This window comes from Tiliqua scincoides, chromosome 4, assembly GCF_035046505.1.
Source record: "Tiliqua scincoides isolate rTilSci1 chromosome 4, rTilSci1.hap2, whole genome shotgun sequence".
In the NCBI taxonomy this organism is placed as follows: domain Eukaryota; kingdom Metazoa; phylum Chordata; class Lepidosauria; order Squamata; family Scincidae; genus Tiliqua; species Tiliqua scincoides.
The window spans coordinates 170,285,440-170,308,337 of record NC_089824.1 but is presented as its reverse complement, the minus strand read 5'-3'; the positions used below and the strand labels follow the sequence as shown (position 1 = coordinate 170,308,337).

At 43.8% G+C, this 22,898-nt stretch overlaps 1 protein-coding gene across 1 annotated transcript in view; it reads left to right on the top strand.

Annotated features, from left to right (window-relative positions):
• Window positions 1-22,898, top strand: part of RAB44 (RAB44, member RAS oncogene family) — a 36,967-nt gene that overhangs the window by 8,055 nt on the left and 6,014 nt on the right. The window contains exons 7-12 of the mRNA XM_066624649.1: window positions 971-1,164; window positions 7,183-8,339; window positions 10,325-10,406; window positions 11,447-11,561; window positions 14,050-14,151; window positions 16,790-16,866. Of these exons, the coding sequence (XP_066480746.1) occupies window positions 971-1,164; window positions 7,183-8,339; window positions 10,325-10,406; window positions 11,447-11,561; window positions 14,050-14,151; window positions 16,790-16,866 (1,727 nt within the window). The remainder of the gene's footprint in view (window positions 1-970; window positions 1,165-7,182; window positions 8,340-10,324; window positions 10,407-11,446; window positions 11,562-14,049; window positions 14,152-16,789; window positions 16,867-22,898) is intronic.

Genomic DNA, 22,898 nt, shown 5'->3' with positions numbered 1-22,898 from the left:
TTTTTACATCACCACAGAGCTCCTTGTAAAGAGGCCACAGATTGCTTGACTGTGGCCCACGGAAGAAAGCGTTCCTGCTTGGCTAGGCTTAATGCAAAGGAAGCAGTGCCACCTTCTGGAAGCATCTCCTCTCGCTAAAGCTGCCAATGGGGAAAATGGGGCCGATTGCACACTGAATCCATTAACAACCTTCTCCTCTGTTCAGCTGCTTGCTGCCTCATTTCCTGCACACCCAGGGACAGTTTTTTTTTTTTTTTTTTGGCAGAACGGATTAATCTATCAGACCACAGCCAAAGTACCATGTGGTACAATGCTGAATACCCTGAGATAAGACACCTGCTGTGATTGGGTAACCTCCTTTGCATACTCTTAGTTTTGTGACACCTGTGCTAAGGGAAAGCCCGTCCATGGAACTGATCTGGAGTATGTTGCAGAGGTCTGCTCTGTGGAATCTTGAGAAAAGGACCACCTTTTCACTCCTTTTGTCCCAGAGCATTTTCCTACAGAATAATAGCAGTAAATCCTGCTCACAGATCGGTCACCGTCTCCTGGGATATACTCAGGCATTTCTAGGCTACTTCTGTACTGTCATTATTATCTTCAAGGTCCAAATCTAACTAGCAGTGACAAACAGCCTACAAAATGTGTTAATTAGGGTTGCCACCTTTGCTCCTGACAGCATCACCTCTATCTTTTAAACAGGTACAAATTGGAAACGGGCAGCTTCCTTGCCACTGCTTCTGTTGAATTTCTATTTGTCACACAACTGTTAAGACATGAGAAGCTTTGTTGTTGTTTTTTTTTAAAAAGATGCCAATGCTAGTACCAGTGGCCAGCGCTCTGCCAGTCTCTACCAGCTGAGAATATGGTCTGAGATTTCTAAAATGTTGTTGCAGAAGAGTTTCACTGGCACAATGCTTTCAAGCATCTTTCTGTTTGGTTTCTAACTGGTTTTCTGCTCCTTTCTCAGCTTGAGATGCAGTTTCTCAACCTCAAAGAAAATCAGCACATGGCCAGTACCCAAAACCAACAGCTCAAGCAAACCAACATTGCTCTTGAGCAACAGTTACAACAAACCCTCCGTCAGCTTCAAGAGACTCAAAAGCACATGGATGCCATGAAGAGCAGAGTATCCCAGATACACCAAGAAGGCGGCGGGGGCGGGTGAGCCCTAAGCAGGTTTTCACAATCGCTACCATTCCCTGCAGGAATATACAGTGGGAGCCCATAGTCTAGTTTGGGACTGCTCCTAGCTTCAGAAGGTTTTCCAGGGTTGAATGAACCAGAGTACTTTCTGTTTGGTGGAAAGAACAGGGTGTTTATCAGCTGACCTTTTGCAGGGAACAAGCACTTGTATCATTAGAACGCCTAATGCCACCAGCATCCTTTCATTAGTTCCATGTGAGTCAGACTTGACAAAGAGGTAGGACAAAGAGTCAGACTTGACAAAGTAGGATATTGATAATTAGGGCTGTTCTCTGACCCCTAGCAAAACTTGTGCAAGATGCCTACCAGCAGGGAAAAGTATGGGTGGAGCTTCCAATTTCAGTCACTAGTCCTGACAGTGTACCTCTTCAGATGGTTGATTCTCCAAGGCTTTTCTAAAATGGTACCATGATCACCATGTGGTGACTCTGCTGTTCCCTGAACTTTAAGTTATCATGCATTTCCTGTTTGCATTATCATTTCTGCCCCCTGCCCATCGACTTGTATGCTATTCAAGAAACCCCGCTATCATCACTGATGCTGCTATCATCACTGTCTAGGCTTGTGCACCTACAGAGACAACACAAACATGTGTGTGGGAAAGGTGACTGTGATACTTCCAGCAAGACCTCTCAAAGTCCACAGGTACTCTTTCTTTGCTTGCATAGCCATTTTTCATTCAGAATTGTCATCCTGAAAGGTCAACGTAAATGCCAGTCTGGGTGTCTTAGTGGGATGCCTTATATATAATTGCAGGCAATTATGTAAGTATGATCATAGGGGAATCTCAGCTCTCACAGGCCATGGGGATAGTATCAGCACCTTATATGTACCACTGCAGCAGCAGAGAATATGCTTAGGTTAAATCAGTATCTTCCAAATCTTCCACATTTGAATCTCATGTCTGCCATGAATTCAAACAAGCCAACCAGAGATGTATCTAGGGGGCGGCAGGTGGGGATGCGTGCCCTGGGTGCCACTTGATGGGGCCGCCACTGAGCAACAGCTTCTTGGCCAACTCTGGGCTTTTGCCAACCCATGGTAGAGCTCCAAGCACAGCGCTGTGCTCAGAGGTCTGCTGTGGCTCGGCAGAAGCCGAGAGTCTGCCTGGAAGCTGCTGTAGAAGGAATGGGGGGCAGCAGCCACATTGTGAAGCTGCCGCCGCCCTCCTCTGAACCTGGAAATGACGTCACGTGATGCTGTGATGTCACCTTGCCAGGCAGAGCTGCCCCAGGATATGCCTCTGAAGCCAATTGCTCTCAGCATCCTTCCGCCATCTGCAATGTAGGGATAACAATATTGATCTACCTTTTAGGATTTAAGGATTGCAACAAGGTAAGGCACTTAAAGTGCTTTGAACACTTGGCGCGTTAGTGTGATTCAGCACACAGTTGAGAATCACATGTTAAGTAGTCCTTTTCTTTTTCCTGTACTCTTCATTCCTTTGTATTGCTTCTTCTTCAAAGGGCCCTCTGAACAAACATGAGATGATCTGCTGTGAATTGGAGACAAGCTTTGACTATGGTCCATGTGAAGACACACTAGACAGCTCTGCTCAGCAGTAAGCACCAAAATACATCTATGACTTATTCCTGACATGATGAATTGGAGGGACGGTGGCAGTGGTGTTCTTTGCCCTAGAGCACTTTTGGGGCACCTAGGTGGCTTTACTATTCCCTTCTCTAACCCTGATGTTCTCTTGAACTTTCATATATACTGCATCTAGAAATATTTGTGGGGTGCTCTGGGGCCCAGCAGAGCTTATTTTTTAGTTTCCTTGCCTTGTGCTTCTACACTGGCCCTTTTAAAATAAAAACATTAGATATTTATTTATTTATTTATACAGGTATTTATATACCGCCTTTCTTTGGTCGTCAGATTTATCCTCAGACTTTAATCCAAGGCGGTTTACATAGGCAGGCTGTTCTAAACCCCCGTAGGGATTTTTACAATTGAGTAGTTCTAGCCTTTCATAGAACTCCTCGTTCCAGCTGGATTCCTTCCCAGTCTGGCCTCTCTCTGGCCCTTCGCTTCCCACGCTCCACTTGACGGCAACTCCTCTCTGCCACTGAGGGTCAGCTCATCAGTATATCAGCGTGTCGTCTGTTCTTGGGTACTTCCAGTTGTCTTGAACTGGCAGCCTCAGATCTTCAGGCATACAAGGCGGCAGCTCTACCAACTGAGCCAGACCTCCTGCCCCACTAGATAATTTCCCACTACGGTATATCAGCAGGTTCCAGAGGGGTTTGTTGCATTTTTGTTGTAGCAAAAATCACAAAGACACAAAATTTGGAGCACTTTAGTTTATTTCAGCACAAGCTGTTGTAGACTTCAGTTCACTTCTTCTGATACATGTATTAACAGGAAGTTACTACTAGGGCTGCTATCACTGAAATGACCCTAATTAATTACTTATTTTTTTAACCTCCAAGAAGAGGTTGAAAATGCCTAAAATTGAAGAATGCCTAAAATTAATCTTGGCAGACTCAATAGTTGTCTCCTATATACCCCCAAAACCTGCTGAAAAGGCAGGCTGATGGGAGTTATGGAAGGTTCAACTCTAGAGGCAATTTATAGTGGACAAAATGGAGTTTATTATTAGTAAATTGGGGCACTTGAAATTTAAAATCCAGTTTCTAAGGTTGCAGTTCTAAAACCTCTTACCTGAGAGTAAACTTCATTAAACTCAATGGGATTTCTGTGTAAACATGCATAAGATTGTGCTGCATGAGTTTTATCTCTGGATCAAGGAAGTGAGCAGTGAATGCTGCTTGCAGCCTCCCCATCCAATAACTCCTGTTGTCAGCCAGGGAACAAAAGAACCAGCAACCAGGAAGGTATCCAACTGACAAGAAAAAAGTGTAGACTAATAAGAAAATGCAAAGCATTCTGTAGTACAGGAGGTGTCCTTTTATGCTAATAATGGTTAATTCAAATTCAGTTTTCTAACAATTAATGAATCCACACAGTCTGATCTTCACTCTCTGGGACTCCACTGATAGGAACTGGGAAATTCCCCTAGAGCATTTAAGCATGAATGGGTAGCAATTAGCCTGCTGTTATAAACATGATTGGAAAGGAGGTTTTGCTGTCTAGGTAACACACATTTCCTGTAGTACAGACCAATTGTGAAAGATTTTAATTTTTCCTTTTGGCATGGAGTTATGACACTAGCATATCATATCAGGCATATCATATATTCATAACAGTTACAATCACAGGGTTATCACCTTGTTTCTGAAGGTACAAGTCGCTACTTCAGTGGAGGGAATGGAATGGTGTAATGGATGGTTATGGTATTGAAAATACAGGCCCAGAAGGAGCTACATTCTAAATTTCTGCTGTGAAGCTCATTGGAGTTGCCTGAGGCAAGTTACAGGTTTTCTTCTCATGGCTCAGATCTATCTGGGGCTGACCCAGAGCATGGACTGCTTCCAGCAGAATGTATGCTGATTACTATGGACTGGCTGAGGATCAGTTTTAAGCCTAAGTTTTACTTACCCCTCTGTAGGCTGCCTGATCCCCAATGAGTTTCTTTAGCACTACCCTGGCTCTTTGGCTGGTGTAAATCAGCAAAGTCTTCTGGGGGTGGGTCTGCACCAAGAGGTGGGGATAAGATTCGGTGGATCTCAGCTGCCACTGAGATCCACCTCTCAAATTGCCCCAGCCCATCCTGATCCCAATCCACCCTCCTGGGACCTTACCTGTTCAGATGGAGTTTCTATGGGCCACCATAGCCAGCTTGGGGCTTACCAATTCTTGCACTGTTGCTAGTGGACCACAGGAGCGGCTGGAGCACCAGCGACCCTGCTTTATTGTGGCAGATCACGAGATCCGCCAGTATAAGGCCTGGATAGGATTGAGCCATTAATAAGAACATAAGAACAGCCCCACTGGATCAGGCCATAGGCCCATCTAGTCCAGCTTCCTGTATCTCACAGTGGCCCCACCAAATGCCCCAGGGAGCACACCAGATAACAAGAGACCTCATCCTGGTGCCCTCCCTTGCATCTGGCATTCTGACATAGCCCATTTCTAAAATCAGGAGGTTGCGCATACACATCATGGCTTGTACCCCGTAATGGATTTTTCCTTCAGAAACTTGTCCAATCCCTTTTTAAAGGCATCCAGGCCAGTCGCCGTCACCACATCCTGTGGCAAGGAGTTCCACAGACCAACCACACGCTGAGTAAAGAAATATTTTCTTTTGTCTGTTCTAACTCTTCCAACACTCAATTTTAGTGAATGTCCCCTGGTTCTGGTGTTATGTGAGAGTGTAAAGAGCATATCCCTATCCACTCTGTCCATCCCCTGCATAATTTTGTATGTCTCAATCATGCCCCCCCTCAGACATCTCTTTTCTAGTCTGAAGAGGCCTAAACGCTGTAGCCTTTCCTCATAAGGAAGGTGCCCCAGCCCCGTAATCATCTTAGTCGCTCTCTTTTGCACCTTTTCCATTTCCACTATGTCTTTTTTGAGATGCGGCGACCAGAACTGGACACAATACTCCAGGTGTGGCCTTACCATCGATTTGTACAACGGCATTATAATACTAGCTGTTTTGTTCTCAGTACCTTTCCTAATGATCCCCAGCATAGAATTGGCCTTCTTCACTGCCGCCACACATTGGGTCGACACTTTCATCGACCTGTCCACCACCACCCCAAGATCTCTCTCCTGGTCTGTCACAGATAGCTCAGAACCCGTCAGCCTATATCTAAAGTTTTGATTTTTTGCCCCAATGTGCCCCGATCTACTGCACATTTGCCCCACATTGCCCCAATGTGCCCCAATCTACTGCATGGCTGATGTGAACATAAAAAGAAATGGTTTCAAGTATGCTGGCCTGAGCTCCTTGAAGAAAAGGCAAGAACACTATGCAGGTGTTATATTTGCATATAAGGAACATGTTGTTGGGCAGAGGGAACAGAGAAAACACCCCAAAATGGTACCCTCTGGCATGTTCAGCAACAATTGTTGAATGTAGGGAGAGTTTCTTCCTGTAAGTGCCATGCTGAAATATTCTAGGGTGGTGATCATGGCAGGAGTACCACCCTATAATTTCTGCATGTAGTGTTTGATGTTGCAGATAAATGCTGAATGCATGTGGATGGTATTTCAGGAGCACATTCGCATAGGGGCAGGGCTTCTTAGCCTGCTCTCTGCCCCAACTGACCAGGCATTTTTAATATGCATAGACAACATCTGTATAGGGCTAAACAGACATTCATAGGAACATCATTTCTTAAAGTGCCTTGCATCCAGGAAAAATCTGGAAAACCATCTTACACCATGTATTTTTGTCTTAATTCTATTTATGGTATCATCAGCGCACCATACTACTTCCCACATTAACTTGCAACCCAGCTCCGAGTATATTTACTTGGAAGTAAATTCTATTGTATTTGGTTAAGTATGCTTAGATTACAGTCTTAGATTGACATGGTGTCTAGTTACATGTGATCTTTCTCTAAATTTCTTCCATGCGGAAAATGACACATGAATATTGTGACTGACATGAAGTCTTTAGTCTTCATGCTCTTGAAGTAGGAGTATAAGCTACTCAAGATTTTCAAGTATCTTGAAAATTCAAAGTATGAGATTTGATTTGAAAAATTCAAGGCTCTTTAACTGCTTAAAAAATGTCCTGTCACCTCAGTTTTTTTCAATGAACATTTGCTTTATTTTGGAGGAGGATTCTTCATATTTACCAAATCTACTATTGGTCTTCATATACATTCCTTTTTTATGATCCCTCACAGCATTTATAGGGTTAAACAATACAGGGACAAATTAAAAATAGATGCAGTGATTCAGCATAAGCAGCAAATGTAGAAGCTTTTGAACTCTGAGCTTTTGCACTTCATAGGTCTTTGAGATCACAGTGCGTTCTAGTTTTGTCTCCTTTTAAGGCTTTATTTCCTCTTCTGTATAGCAAATACTGTATTATCAAATTATTCATCATTTTCCCCATAGAGCACCAGATGATATGACCTCAGGTACCAAAGCAGACCTGTCGGAGTCCAGAACAAGAGTGATCTCCATTGAAGAAGATCCTTTGGCAGGGTCTTTTTTAGAACAACAATATTTCCTACCAGAGTCTTCAGGCCAAAACTCTTTGTTCAAAGAGCTGAGTGATGCCATAGCAGCCCTGGTCAAGGTGCCAGGACCACAAAAACAACAGAGTAATAATCTGGGTTTTCAAGAACAGAAATCCTTACCCCAGACTAGACAAAATGAAAATTTGCAGCAAAGTATCCTGCAAGAAGAAATGACAGAATGTGGAGCTCTGTTGAGAAACGTTCAGAAAATTTCTGAAACTCTTACGTGTCAGACTAAATCACAAGATGTTTTTCTTCAAGAAGGAAAAGCTCTTACACAGACCAGAACTCTGGAGATGATAAAAACAAAGAGTTTTGAGTCTAGAGAAGTTGGAACTCCAGAGCCAGTGCAGAGGGGAAGTCTTGCTCCTGAAATTCAATCTCCAAAATATTCAGAGATGGCAAAACAAGTCAATGTTTTTAAGAAAGTCCCAGTAGAAGGGAACATTCTGGTTTTGGAGCAGGTAATCCAACCTGAACATCATATGCACGCTTTACAGTGCAGAGATACCATTCAGGTTCATGGCCTGCCTGCTGATTCTGAGAAAGAAATGGGAAGGGAAACATCTCCAGAAATTAAAACCCCAGATACCCAACACTCACCCGTGAAAGATGTGCCACCAGCTCATTTTCCAGCCAGGATAGTTTTACCCAAGTTGCGTGCAGAATTCAAGCCAGAATCAGCACTTTTGGCAAACTCCCAGTTAGAGAATGTGTCCAAGATTGAGGGCCAGGTGCAAACCATGGAAGGGTTTGAAGTATCATTAACAGAAGACAGAGGAGCAGAGACTATGTCCAAGTTTCAGAAGAATCAAGAGGTCAGCGCAGAAACGGCTGAAGAAACAAATGTCAAACCAGATGCCCAAGAGAATGCAACAGCTAAAGAAAGTTCAGAAGGCACTACAGATGTCTGCTATCATCCGGATCACCTGTATAATGTGCTTTTTGTGGGAGACTCTAATGTTGGCAAAACCGCCTTTCTGCACCGTTTACACAACAATTCATTTGGGTCCAATATGTCTGCAACGATAGGTATGAATCCATCACCTTATGCTGGAAAGCAACAGGGCACACTTGATAAGGACCTAGGCCTTGTACTTGAGAAGCCTGGCTTCTGTCTGGCATTTTGTTATTGCTCTGGCTATTTCATTTGCATTTCATTTATTTATTTATTTCCATTTTTAACCCGTTTTTCGTAAAGTCTCAAGGCAGCTAACAAACAAAATGCAAGTGCCCAATTAAAAGTTTGATGGAACTTTTATCATGAAAACACATCAGGCAGTAAAGCAGACAATAAAAGTCATAAAAAGAACAGGAATCTACAGTGCACCCCTCCCACAAATTACCCATGAAAAGCTTGGCAAAATAAATGTTTAAAGGCACCTCCTATGATTGGGGCTCCCTTGGACCTGTCTACAGAAAGAGCCACAGTGATGCTTGGCACTCTCTATAAAACCAATTTGAACCAGTGATAAAGCACATAGAAAGTTGCCATATCCTGAGTTACATCCTTGGCCCAGAATTTTTCTGGGGATACTAGGAATGGAACCTTCTGCACATGAAGCAGGCGCTCTACCACTGAACCATAGCCCTCCCTGGTTAAACATTGGTCTTTATTTTTAGTAGCAGCTTGATTACCGTGTTTGCTGGAAACTTTACTTTGAAGGCAGCATGACAGTCGAAGTTTTAAAGTGCTCCAAATTGGAATGATCCTATGACTATGCATAGCATATGGACTAGTGACCACATTAGAATTTGGTCTAATTCTTAGATCTAATGTGGTCTAAGGAAGAGCATGATTTGGGTGGTGGTGGTCCCTAGTGGCAGCTGCAGGATGGATTCTCCTTTAGGCCTGTCACAGGCATCTGCCTGAAGACAATTTAAAGGACATAGATAAGTTTTTTTTCTGTGAGAGGGGGCACACTAACCTGCATATGCTCAAATCAGTTAATTTAGATTACTGTTATTATTAAGAATATTTATAGACCACTTTTCAACAAAAAATACAGAAATAAGTCTTCAGTGGTTCAATGGGACTTAATCCCAGGTCAGTGTACATAGGACTGCAGTCAAGGGCTGAGTAAAAAACATCAGGATCACCTTCCTGCTGATAATATTGATCCATATCAACAATACACAAATGAAAACAGTATCTCTACACTCCCTATTCTCACTTGCCCCAGCCCCAATCAAAGCTGGCCAAATTTCTACACACAGGGCTTTGGCCATCAAGGGGCTCAGTCCCAATGTATCTTTCAAATGGAATGTGGCCTTTTGAGGATTGACCTGTGTCAAGCAAGTAAGGGTTGTCCCATAGAGACGCAAAGGTAGTGTGGCTCTAGGGCTGCCAACCCTCCGGGACTGGCCTGAAGTCTGATGCTGGAATCAGCATCAATTTCCAGTGATTACTGAAAGCAATCCTGAAGACAGTAACAGGGCCTCCAGGAATTTCTAACATTATATTGTGCTGGGGAAAAAAATAACATCTCCAAGTATAGCTTCAGAGTTGGCAATTCTGCATAACATGCTTCTGCCACCGAAGTGGAGTCTTTCAAATAGGAAGAAGTTAGGGCTATGCGTTATTGTGGTTTCTCCTGGCTGCATCTTCTCCAGACAGTGGAAACAGCAGCCATGTCCTTCTTTTGAACGATATGGAATTTTAAATAAATTACAACCCAGATGCAAGGCTTACTGCATTTGAGTACAACTGATTTTTCTATTGGAGTGTGGTCCTGTTCTATAGCATAGTGGTTAATTGACTCCAACATGGAAGAAGTCCAGTTCACCCCTCCATGTCAGGCTTCCAGTCTGCACATTGTTGATAATGATGCAGATCTATTTCCCCAGTGTTGTGCTCGTCTTGATTTATTAGTCTCAGTAAAATTCAGTGACGGAAGCACTAGAGAAATACCATGTTTTATTCTTATCAGTCACGCTCCAGCTTGCGTTCTTGAGCTCTTTGAAGCTGTTTGAGACTAACTGAACCATATTGTAAACGGCCACATTGTATTCCCTAGGAATGGACTACCGGATCAAAAACTTCTTTGTGGATAACAAGTGCTTTGCTTTACAACTGTGGGACACAGCTGGACAAGAAAGGTAGCGTGCTGTTTTGTGTGTAAAGGAAAAAAGAAATGTTTGGTGATTGTGAATTTGGATTTTTAAAAATGGTTGCAAACATGTAACCATCAAAAGCATTTGATACTACATTGTCATTACTGTCAAGATAAATAACACGCCCAGGACTTGTATGCCTAGTTAGAGCAAAAGGTATAGCTTTTCAGTCCAATCCTATGAATGTTTACTCAGAAGTAAGTCCCACTGTGTTCAGTGGTCCTCACTTCCTAGGTGTGTGTTTAGGATTGCTGCCTTCCTTCTAGAGCCATTATGGGCAACTATCAGAACTACAAAATTCTGCTCTGGATAACATGGACAAATGCCTATCCATTACAGAAGATCCTGGTTGATACTTTACACTTGGCTTGGTGTGTTCTTGTTTTTTTCAACCTGCATTACACTGTGTATGTGGCACATGGGTTGTTTGAATCACTTCTTGCAAGCATCCAGATTGTGATTTGGCACCCTCAGTGCTCAACTCACACTGGGATGCCAAATCCCTGTGCCTACTCTTATAAACTTCTTCTCATGTGGCATTCATGGTTCATACTGATGTCCAGCCAGGTGAAAGCTGTGCCATGTACTGAAATTGATGTAGACAGGCTGTCTGGATGTTGCTGCAAGAGTCCTATTTATTCATGAAATCAGCTTTCACATGGTGCATGACTGTTAGGATTGGAAATCATACTTTGGTGCATGACTGTTAGGATTGGAAATCAATGCATGCAGCAAGTACAGTGTGAAAAGGGGTTGTGAGAAGAGGCCTGCAGAGAAACTAGTGTTCAGGTGACCAACTGACCATGTGTGTACAGTGCAATCTGGGCTGAAAGAAGGAGACAACCAGCCATGTCACTGAGTTGTGTGTTTATTCAATATAAATATGAATTTATATTCAATATAAATATAAATATGTGCCTATGGCCTATGTATACAGAGGAAAGAACAGAGTACTCACTTGTGGCAGACTGATAACAAGGTTATAAAGGATGTACATAACTAAAATGAGAAATCTTTCCTGACAGGTATCACAGTGTCACCAAGCAGTTCTTCCGAAAGGCTGATGGAGTGGTCTTGATGTATGACATCACTTCAGAATACAGTTTTGCAAATATGCGATACTGGCTGAGTTGTATCCAGGTAAGGACAGCCACTCTCCATTGCTGCTTAGCATCACTTGCTTTTTTCAGCTCCTGAGAATGTAAAGGAGTGTAACTAGTCAATGGAACTTCATTGCAATGGAACTGTGCTTTTTTGAAACCTTGTGTGTGTGTGTGTGTGTGTGTGTGTGTGTGTGTGTGTGTGTGTGTGTAAGTGTGAGAGAGACAAGTGAGCAAAAGTGAGCAAGTGAGTAAGCAAACACAAGAGCAAGTTGTACTCTTGGTTCAATATCATGATTGAATATTAGCATCAGAACCCCTGGTTATTTAGAAAGGGAGGGGGAATCAACTGCTGTGACTCACCCTGCTTTTAAAAATCTATTTAAGGAGGACAGCCTTTGTCTATTTACAAAAATAAATAGTATTGTTAGTGTTAGTATTAAGTAGAAACTGTGTTTATGCATACAAAAGCAAGATTTAGCCCCCATTGAACTTTAATGCTAGAACAACAACAACAACAGTATTTATATACCGCTTTTCACCAAGAGATTATGCATAAAAATCATAGAGAAGTATTTTAGATTCTGATTCTTTATAAAATATTAATCTGTATATTCCTATTATTTCAGTGGACATTAGTCAAGATACACTGTTTCTTTACAAATATAGATGCTCGACACACCTTAAAATATTTTTTGTTCATGTTCATGTGATGAATAAAGTAAACTGATGTCACCTTTATTCTTTGTTTGCCAAGTTTTACAATCCATCCAGAAAGCACTGGGTGATGGGTCAAACTGCACATCGCATTGTTGCCCAGCCCTCCTCTCTCCTCTGTTGACATGAGTCAGTATTTCAGAAAGTCAGCATGTAGTTGGTCTCAGCGTATAGTTGGTCTCAGTGTGTACTCAGCGTGTAGTTGGTCTGTGGAACTCCTTGCCACAGCATGTGGTGATAGCATCTGGCCTAGATGCCTTTAAAAGGGGATTGGACAAGTTTCTGGAGGAAAAAGCCATTATGGGTTACAACCATAATGGGTAATTGCAACCTCCTGATTTTAGAAATGGGCTGCATCAGAATGCCAGATGCAAGGGAGGGCACCAGGATGCAGGTCATGTCTTGTGTGCTCCCTGGGGCATTTGGTGGGCCACTGTGAGATACAGGAAGCTGGACTAGATGGGCCTATGGCCTGATCCAGTGGGGCTGTTCTTATGTTCTTAAAGTCTGGTGAAGCCTGGCCAGACTGCAACAGGAGGCACTGTTTAGAAGTCACCCTTTTCCCACCTCATGAATGTAAGCACCCGTGGTCCCTTGAGTGCTTCACTTTAAATGAGTATCTTGTGCCCAACCCAAGGCTCATGTCTGAGAAGTACCTTAGCCCAAATGAGGCCTCTGCCAGGGAGATTCAGCTGGCATTTAATGCCCAGGACTAGCCAATATACCCACTCTCTCCTAATGTTCACGTTACACCCTAGAAGCAGTATTCTTGCTACACTTCAACCATCTCCACCCTAGTCAAAGCCTTTTGTTCCCTCCTGGGAAGATATCCTCAGGGTCATCTTGGACTAAGCATTGACTATTAAAACCAGAATTCCAGTCCTGATCCAGATCAGGACCTCCATAGCTGCTGTTTTCTTTGGGGGGGGGGGAACACTCTCTTTGGCACCAATGAAAGGCAGAAGTTGTCCTAAGTAGATGCACAGAAACTGAGAGGAGAACTGTGGGCAAGATGACAGCAGCACCTCCATGGTGCTGAAGTCTAGCTGTCATGTTGTGATGCCCTTTGGTATATTTATCAGATTCTCCTTGCCTGTTAAGTTTTGGAAGTTGGTAGTCTGCCAGCAAACCACTGCAAGAGGTATGCTGTATCTGACCTTGTTAAAACTGACTTGCCATGTAGTTACTCTTGTAATTATTAGGCCTAGGGTTGCCAACCAACCAGCTGAGTAATCATGGCAATAGGGTTTCTACTCATGCTATTTTGTTGCTCAGTAGACAGGGTGTTGGAAAGCACTGGGTTCAAATTCTGAGCAAGCCACTCTTACCCTCAGTTCTCTCACTGAGAGACCAGCCTCTCAGGATTGTTCTAAAGTTTAATGAGAGATGGTACTATTGTTGCCCATTGTAAGAGATTTAAAATTTAAACTCATTTCTTTCAAAGAAAGGATGTAGAACTAGATCTCACATGTATCATATTCCAGGGCAAGGAAGGGCCAAATCCTATCCAACTTTCCAGCACTGATGCAGCCATGCCAACAGGGCATGTGCTACATCCTGTAGTGAGGGGGCAGTAATGGAGGCCTTCTCAAAGTCAGGAAATGTTTGTTCCCTTACCTTGGGTGCAACTGCGGCTACATTGGTGCTGAAAAGTTGAATAGGATTGGGCCCTAAGTGTATTGTGGTCTCTTTAATGGTCTTTGGGAAGGATTACTTCACACCTTATCCTGTAGAAACACATTACAATCATAACACATGCAGAATCTAAGTTTCCATTTATACCTTAAGAAAAACGTGCATTTTCTTCCCAGGAAGGAGCAGGAGATGGAGTCATCATTCTTCCGCTTGGTAACAAAACAGACTGCATTGCAGAAAGAAGAGTGTCTACAGAGGATGGAGAATACTTAGCCAAGGTATGCCTATAATAAGCTCTTGTCCTCTCCATTCCTTCTGTTTTGATGGTAAAACAAACAAACAAAAAAGCTACATGTAATAATTAGGGAGTTTTCAAGCAGATAATGAATAGCTGCATAAGAATAGAATGGACATAACTTTCCCAATCGTTATTGATCAGAAAGTGGCCAGGGAATCAGAATGTCCTCTCTGCCTCCTGCTTCTCTTCCTGTTTTTCCCATTGAAACCCACTAGCACTTCTTTATTCAGTCCCCATAGCACACTTAGGGCCCAATCCTATCCAACTTTCCAGTGCTGGTGCTGCTGCAATGCAGCCCCTAGGCGAGGGAATAAATGTTCCCATACCTCGTGGAAGCCTCCATAGCTACCCTCCCACCACAGGATGCAGTGCACACCCCATTGGTGCAGCAACCCCAGGGCTGGAGGATAGGATTTGGCCCTAAGATGGGCATTTGGGGACCTAATCAAGAGGTTCAGAGGCTCTGGTCAACAACAATGCACCAGTGTAAGAGGACAAATGAGGCTTGCTCCTTTCCTGCTACCACAGATAATGCTGAAGCAGTGCACAAGCATCCAATTATTCCACATGATAGGGACAGAGGCAAACGGACTCATCAACATGAGCAGCAGTTGCTGGTTATGCATTTAAATTGTGAGGCTTTGTTTGAGCCCTGCCCCTAGTGGAGAGGTAAGGTAACTTTGGTGGAAGCATGATGGACTGGTCTTGTGCAACATCTGTGGCAGACTCTGGAGAGCTCCATTGGTATGGATCACCTTCCTTCCCCCTGGGAACTCATTCATGGTCTAACTGACCAAATTCTGTGGACATATTTTGCTGTGACTTCTTAGATTCTGTGAATTCTTAGATTCATAGATTGCAAATAAAAGCCCAATCCTACCCAGGGCACACAGTGGTGGATCTTGTGGTCAGCCACTCTAAGGCTGCAATCCTAACCACACTTTCCTGAGAGTAAGCCCCATTGAACAAAATAATAATAATAATAATAATAATAATAATAATAATAATAATAATAATAATAATAATAATAAAAACTTTATTTTTATCCCGCCCTTCTCCCTAACGGGACCCAGGGCGGCTAACAACATATTAAAAAACAATAGAATTTAAAAAACATTAATACAAACAGATAAAAACATTTAAAAACACACTACAGGGCCATAAAAACAGTAGTCAGATTAAAAGAGTAAAAGAGCAGATCACCGAGGAATCAAGCCTGTAAAACTAAAAGATGTATAAAAAGTTAAGAAGGCCAGAAATCAGAAGGCTTGTTTAAACAACAGTGTTTTCAGGCCTCGCCGAAAGCTCTCAAGAGAGGGAGCCATTCTCAAATCAAGGGGAAGGGAGTTCCATAATGTTGGTGCCACTACCGAGAAGGCCCTATTTCTTAGGACTATTTCTTAGGACTTCAAAATAGGACTTACTTTGGAGTAGACCTGGTTAGGATTGTGCCCTAAGTCTCAGACCAGTGGAATGCAAGCATGCCACCATCATGCTCTTTTAAACTGCTGGGGCAAATGGCTTGAGGCTTCCAGACACCTTGTCAGAGCAGGTAGGTCAGCAGTGGAGGTACGAGTTTGGGGTTTGGTAGTTTGGGGTTGGGTAGCAGAACAGACAGGGTGAGGGGGTAGGGAGGATCTCAGTGGTGCACACTGAGGTCCTATCCCCCTTTCCCTTCCCTAAACCACCCACTGAGTCTCCTTGGACTTATGCCAGCAAAATAGCTGGGGTAGGTCAGAGAAGATCCATTGGAGGTAAGGCAGCCTCTGGGGAGGTAAGAAAAAGTTTTCTATTTCTTGTCTGGTTGCCTCCCCCCACAACATGGAGCATGGGCTCCAACAGTCGCACTGAATGCTATGGGCTGGCAGGGGATAGTATTGAGTCCTAATGGTAGCAGCATGATGATTATTAAGAATATTTATATGCATATTGCTTTTAAAGAAAAGGTTCACATAGTACATAACAAAATGAATAGATATTTTGATCATTCCTTCACTGTATCCTTATAGTAACCTGAGAATACTCTCTTGGCAATTCACAATCATACAGTTTCTGAAAGCGTTATAAGGGGCTATGCCTCCAGGGAGTTGAAGGAGAAAGGAAACAAGTTACTATAGCATGTAAGGACCCAAGGAAATCAGATGCGTGTACCCAATACTACCACTCACACAATGTCACCTCTTGTCTCATAATATTCTACACAAGAATGAATGTTGCTTAGGAGTACTATTCAAATTGCCATGTTCAGGGTGTGAAAGTGAATTGTTCATAATTTGCCTTTGTTCTTAGTTGTTTTGGAGGGTAGGACCAGGGCAAATTGATTTAAATTACAACAAAGAAAATTTTGATTAAATGTTAGGAAGAAATTCCTGATGTTACCGTCCACTCAGCAGTGGAACAGATTGCCTTGGAAGGTGGTAATCTCTCCATAGCCATCTTTTGGGGATGTGTGTAGTTTGAGGACAGCCTGCAGTTGACTCAATGATCTTGTAGGTCCCTTTCAAAACTATGATTGTATGAATTGGGTCTTGACTTGTTATGGGTGAGTACAAAACCTGGAAATTGCCACTCCAGTAGGAGATGTGCATGGTTTATAATCTCTTATGCTTTTATACCAGGAGTATGCACTCCCGTTTTACGAATGCAGTGCTGCCTCAGGTCACAATGTGCTTGAATCCATGGTCACGCTAGTCAGGTGAGTAGCCAGTTGAAGTTCAGCTTTGGCTTGTGGGAACCAGAAAAAGTCTCTGACTTGACATAGCAAGGGACTTTCTTGTGCAACCAACAAGAAAATACTAAAACAAGTAAAGGTACTTGAAATGTTAGGACAGTAAGGGGAATAACAAATCTCTGGACCAGCAGAAACCTTGCTGTGCTTCAGAAGCTAGTCCTGGTTGGGTTGCGGAAGATAAACATGTACATTCCAAACCAGAAGTTCACCAAATAGCATGGTCATGGAAGGAGATAGACTTGTTTTGCTTGCCATGAATAACACCATAGCAACAATCAAGAAGTGCTCCTCCTCTTTCTCTCTTGCACCCATTTCATGAAAGTCTCTCTTTCATGAGTGACTTAGGGCGCAATCCAAAGGCGCCCATGGGCCGATGCAAGTCCCTTGCACCGACTCAGGAGGGTCGCAAACATGCCGTAAGGTATGTTTGTGCCTCCTCAAGAGGAAGCCAGGCTGGCGCTCAAAAAAGCGCCAGCCTGTGGAGGCCAACGCAAGCCTCCACGCCGGCTTCCTCCTTGCAAGTTGTGTTGGCATGGCTGGACCGATGCAAGGAAGAAAGGTAGGCGGTGGGGAGGTGGGAGGGAGGTGTTCCTGGGCAGGGGGAGGGTGGGTGGTGGGTGACCCTGGGGGTAGGCGGGCGGGGGGGGGGAGCGGGAGGCAGGGCTGGGATCTGGCAGTTATGCTGGATCCCAAGCCCCATTCCTGGGGAGAATGGAGCGGCTTCAGGCTGCTCCACTCTCCTCGGACTTGTGTCACCTCAAGAGGTGGTGCAAGTCTGAGGAGACCCATAGGGCCCAGCAGCCCTTACCCAGAGGTAAGGGGAAATGTTTCCCCTTGCCTGTGGCTGAGCCGCTTATGACCACAATCCTGCACTGGATACAGTGCCAGCCTCTTAGCTTGCCTGTTCCAGCGCAGAATAGGATTGCGCCCTTACTCTCTCTTGCATGAAAGTCTTATTTCATGCAGGAATCACAAAAGTAGCAGATGCAGCACCTTGCGGGGGGGGGGGGTTGCATTTCTGTCTGTTACAAAATAGGGTCTGTACAGCATATCACACACAGGCAAATGAAATTCCTACATGAAGAGCCTTCTTTGTAAGAATGTTGTAGCCTGCACAGAATGCCTTCCAATGTGAAGACTGTGTTTATGTTGACTGCCAAATCTGACTGTAACTGAGTGAGAGTCACTGCTTAAAAGGGAAGCTTTTGAAACTCCTACCTCTAGGTTTGGGCTAAATAGTAAACAAGATGCTTTCTTCCATGTTTATCACATCAGGTTGTTGAAAGCTCATGAAGACAAATTAAAACAGGAACTTCTGGAATTACCGGCACCATCTAGTAAGAAAAGAGGATGCTGTTCATGACCAGTAGATGGGAGGATGAACTTGATGTGCTAGCAACAAAACGTGTTCTTTATTGTTAGACATCATGCCACTGATTGCACACCTTGAGCTCTCAGTGTCCATTCTTTCTTCTTCATTGCCTTGACCAAAGTTGGGATCAGGGGTGAGCATCCTCAAGCAGCTACTGCAGCCTCAGAATCCTGGGAGGGACCACTGCTAACTCCTGAGCTGCAACTACTGATGAGAAACAGCTGCTGCTTCCGCCACCACTCTCTATGGCAGTACTGAGAATTGGGCTTTCTCCAGTGCCCCCTTGTATGTAGTGGGAGAATCCACTAGAGACTGTCTAGCCAAGGATCCCTGAACCTGGAGATGATTCAAATCTTGAGAACAGGTTGGAGAAGGAACTAGACTTTAAATTCTATTCGTGCAGAGATAGCTTTGAAAACATTCAAAAGCACCTCAACAAAAAACAAAACCAACCAACCAAATGAAAACCTTGAAAGGGTGTCCCCCCACCAATATGATAGCAACAAACTAAATCATTGACTTTGCTGCCCTTCAATGGTATCTCAAAACCTGCTGCCTGAGGAAGGCCATCTCACACAACCTAATGGTAGTGCTGCCTTGTACTCATACAATCATTAGCTGTAAGGTAGCCATATATACGACGGTTGCCCAGAAAGTAATGCACCACATTTTTTTTCTTCAACAATTATTTATTGAACACAATGAAACTTACACACAAGAAAGAATGATGTTTCTTCTACACTCCCTATTTTTCCACGTAATCTCCGTCCAGTTCTATGGCCTTCCTCCAGCGAGACACAAGGGCATGTATGCCCTGTCGGTACCACTCCTTGTTCTGGTCACGAAGCCATTTCTGCACTGTGCGAATCACCTCTTTGTCATCCTCAAAATGTCTTCCGCGAATGGCATCCTTTAATGGCCCGAACAAGTGGAAGTCTGAGGGAGCTAGGTCAGGGCTGTAGGGTGGATGGGGTAACACAGTCCAACCCTGTTTAGTGATGTGTTCCGAAGTCCTCAAACTTGTGTGAGGCCAAGCGTTATCATGTTGAATCAAACATTCACCTGGGTTGTTATGGCGCCGAAGTCGCTGGAAGCGCTTCTTCAGTTTGGTTAATGTCTTCACAAAAGCTTCAGAATTAATGGTGCTGCCTCTTGGCATCACATCAATGAGTGTGACGCCCTCACAGTTCCAAAACATAGTGATCATGACCTTACCGGTGGAAGCAGTTGCTTTGAATTTTTTCTTCTGTGGAGATTGAGGATGACGCCATTCCATCGACTGTCGTTCTGTTTCGGGCTCAAAATGGTGAACCCAGGTTTCATCACCTGTCACAATCCTGGACAAGAACGCTTCCCCCTCATCTTCAAAACATTTCAGCAACTCAGAAGAAATGTTTTTTCTGAGAGATTTGTGGTCCACCGTAAGACAGCGCGGAACCCATCATGCACACACTTTTGAGGAATCAACAGCACGGATGATTGCATCCACACTTCCTTTGCTGATTGACAGCTTTAGCGCCAACTGCCTAGTCGTTATGCGTCGGTCCTCGCGAATGAGCACATCAGCAAGCTGCATCTTGTCAGGTGTGACAGCCGTGGATGGCCACCCCAAACGCTGCAAATCTTGGAGCTCTGCCGAACCGCCTTCTAATGGCCTCACCCTCTGTGCCCAGCGACTAACCGTACTTCTGTCGACTGCAGATTCTCCATAAACTGTACACAAATGTTTGTGAATGTTCCCAACAGTTTCTTTCTCCGCAGTGAGAAATTCAATGACACGCTGCTTGTAACGTACATCACTTACAGACGCCATTTCGAAACACTGCTGCAGCTACGCTGTCTGAAGAAACCAAAAATTTGTGTGCGCACTCCTGAAAATTCAAATAATGTATATCTAAAGTTTCGCATTCGTATCATTACTGTAGGCTGAGAAAAAAAATGTGGTGCACCTGTAGATTCCTCGCCAATAGCAAGCAGACCATGTGCACTTGTCATCATGTTTGGAGTTTGGTATTTGGTGCTTTATCACAAATTGTCATCATTCCTTCTGTCCCAGTAGTTCCAGTTAGAAAACTCCTCATTTTTCCCTTTAGTGTACATCACCTGCAACCTGGAATGCCCAATTCAGCACATTATTGCAGAGACACTTGGTTTGGACGTCCAAAGACTCTGTCTTACTTTTGTTTTTTTCTCTTTTCGTTGCATCCTAAGAGAGACTGAGTCTTTCTCAGCCTGCTTGTGGCTTGTTGAGGAAGGGCAACTCTACTTTGTTCCCCACCATGTACGGTATGCTGGGGAACCTTCCTTCCATTCTGTTTCAGTTTGCTTTCTTGAACTACTCAGGGATTTTTATATGGTTTAGAAAACATAGCCTATTCTTATCTGAACTAAAATATAATTATATACAAAGTTTTCTTCCATTATTTTGTAGGACTTTGTGGGGATGTACAATTTCAACTAAAATGTAAAGAAAATAATATTTGCTGCATATTGTTATTACTTTTACCCTGCAAATTATAATATCCTCAGTGAGAATATACCAGTTTATGACTGTCTTGTGCTAGCAGACAAATGACTGGAATAAGACTGGAATTTTCTATAAATAAAAATATTCTGTAATTTCTCATTGTTTCCAGTTCATCAGTGTGAGTACAAATGTGTGATTAATAAGTTTTGTCAGTCAGATCATTGGCTGGAACACATCACTTGATGTTGGACAGGGTCATAATGGAGTGGAATGTGTTGCTCATGGGGGAACTCAAATTATTCATATTTCACAGGTCATGAGACAGATCAAATCTCTAAGTGACACCCTGAACTGGCAACCATAGGGTACCACTCAAATCCCTAGGTATTCTGCCACTGCCTTCAATAAATTGTGGATGGCATTTCAAATCAACAATCACCTGGGCATCTTCCTTGGCTAATTGCAGAGGATGCCACACAATCAGCTTATAGTGTCACTGAACATATGAAGTGGCCTTTTATCGAGCAAGACCCTTGGTTTACCCAGCTCAGTATCATGTTCACCAGCTGGCAATGGCTAGGTCTTGATGGGGGTCTTTCCAAGACCTACCTAGAGATGCTGGAGTTGAACCTGAAATCCTTCGCATGTAAAAAATACACTCTAGCACTGAGTTCCGGCCCCTCCTTAGTGCTTAAGCATTGGAGTGATTTGTACAATACCATACACTGAATTTCATGTCTGAGTGAGGACCAACTTGACTTCCTTGACTTCCCTTGACTTCCGACGGGCGGACTTCCCTCAAATGAGGAGGCTGGTTAGAAGGAGGTTGAAAGGGAGGGTAAAAAGAGTCCAGTCTCTCCAGAGTGCATGGAGGCTGCTTAAAACAACAGTAATAGAGGCCCAGCAGAGGTGTATACCGCAAAGAAAGAAGGGTTCCACTAAATCCAGGAGGGTGCCCGCATGGCTAACCAGCCAAGTTAGAGAGGTTGTGAAGGGCAAGGAAGCTTCCTTCCGTAAATGGAAGTCTTGCCCTAATGAAGAGAATAAAAAGGAACATAAACTGTGGCAAAAGAAATGTAAGAAGGTGATAGGGGAGGCCAAGCGAGACTATGAGGAACGCATGGCCAGCAACATTAAGGGGAATAATAAAAGCTTCTTCAAATATGTTAGAAGCAGGAAACCCGCCAGAGAAGCGGTTGGCCCTCTGGATGGTGAGGGAGGGAAAGGGGAGATAAAAGGAGACTTAGAGATGGCAGAGAAATTAAATGAGTTCTTTGCATCTGTCTTCACGGCAGAAGACCTCGGGCAGATACCGCTGCCCGAACGGCCCCTCCTAACCGAGGAGTTAAGTCAGATAGAGGTTAAAAGAGAAGATGTTTCAGACCTCATTGATAAATTAAAGATCAATAAGTCACCGGGCCCTGATGGCATCCACCCAAGGGTTATTAAGGAATTGAAGAATGAAGTTGCAGATCTCTTGACTAAGGTATGCAACTTGTCCCTCAAAACGGCCACGGTGCCAGAAGATTGGAGGATAGCAAATGTCACGCCTATTTTTAAAAAGGGAAAGAGGGGGGACCCGGGAAACTATAGGCCGGTCAGCCTAACATCCATACCGGGTAAGATGGTGGAATGCCTCATCAAAGATAGGATCTCAAAACACATAGACGAACAGGCCTTGCTGAGGGAGAGTCAGCATGGCTTCTGTAAGGGTAAGTCTTGCCTCACGAACCTTATAGAATTCTTTGAAAAGGTCAACAGGCATGTGGATGCGGGAGAACCCGTGGACATTATATATCTGGACTTTCAGAAGGCGTTTGACACGGTCCCTCACCAAAGGCTACTGAAAAAACTCCACAGTCAGGGAATTAGAGGACAGGTCCCCTCCTGGATTGAGAACTGGTTGGAGGCCAGGAAGCAGAGAGTGGGTGTCAATGGGCAATTTTCACAATGGAGAGAGGTGAAAAGCGGTGTGCCCCAAGGATCTGTCCTGGGACCGGTGCTTTTCAACCTCTTCATAAATGACCTGGAGACAGGGTTGAGCAGTGAAGTGGCTAAGTTTGCAGACGACACCAAACTTTTCCGTGTGGTAAAGACCAGAAGTGATTGTGAGGAGCTCCAGAAGGATCTCTCCAGACTGACAGAACGGGCAGCAAA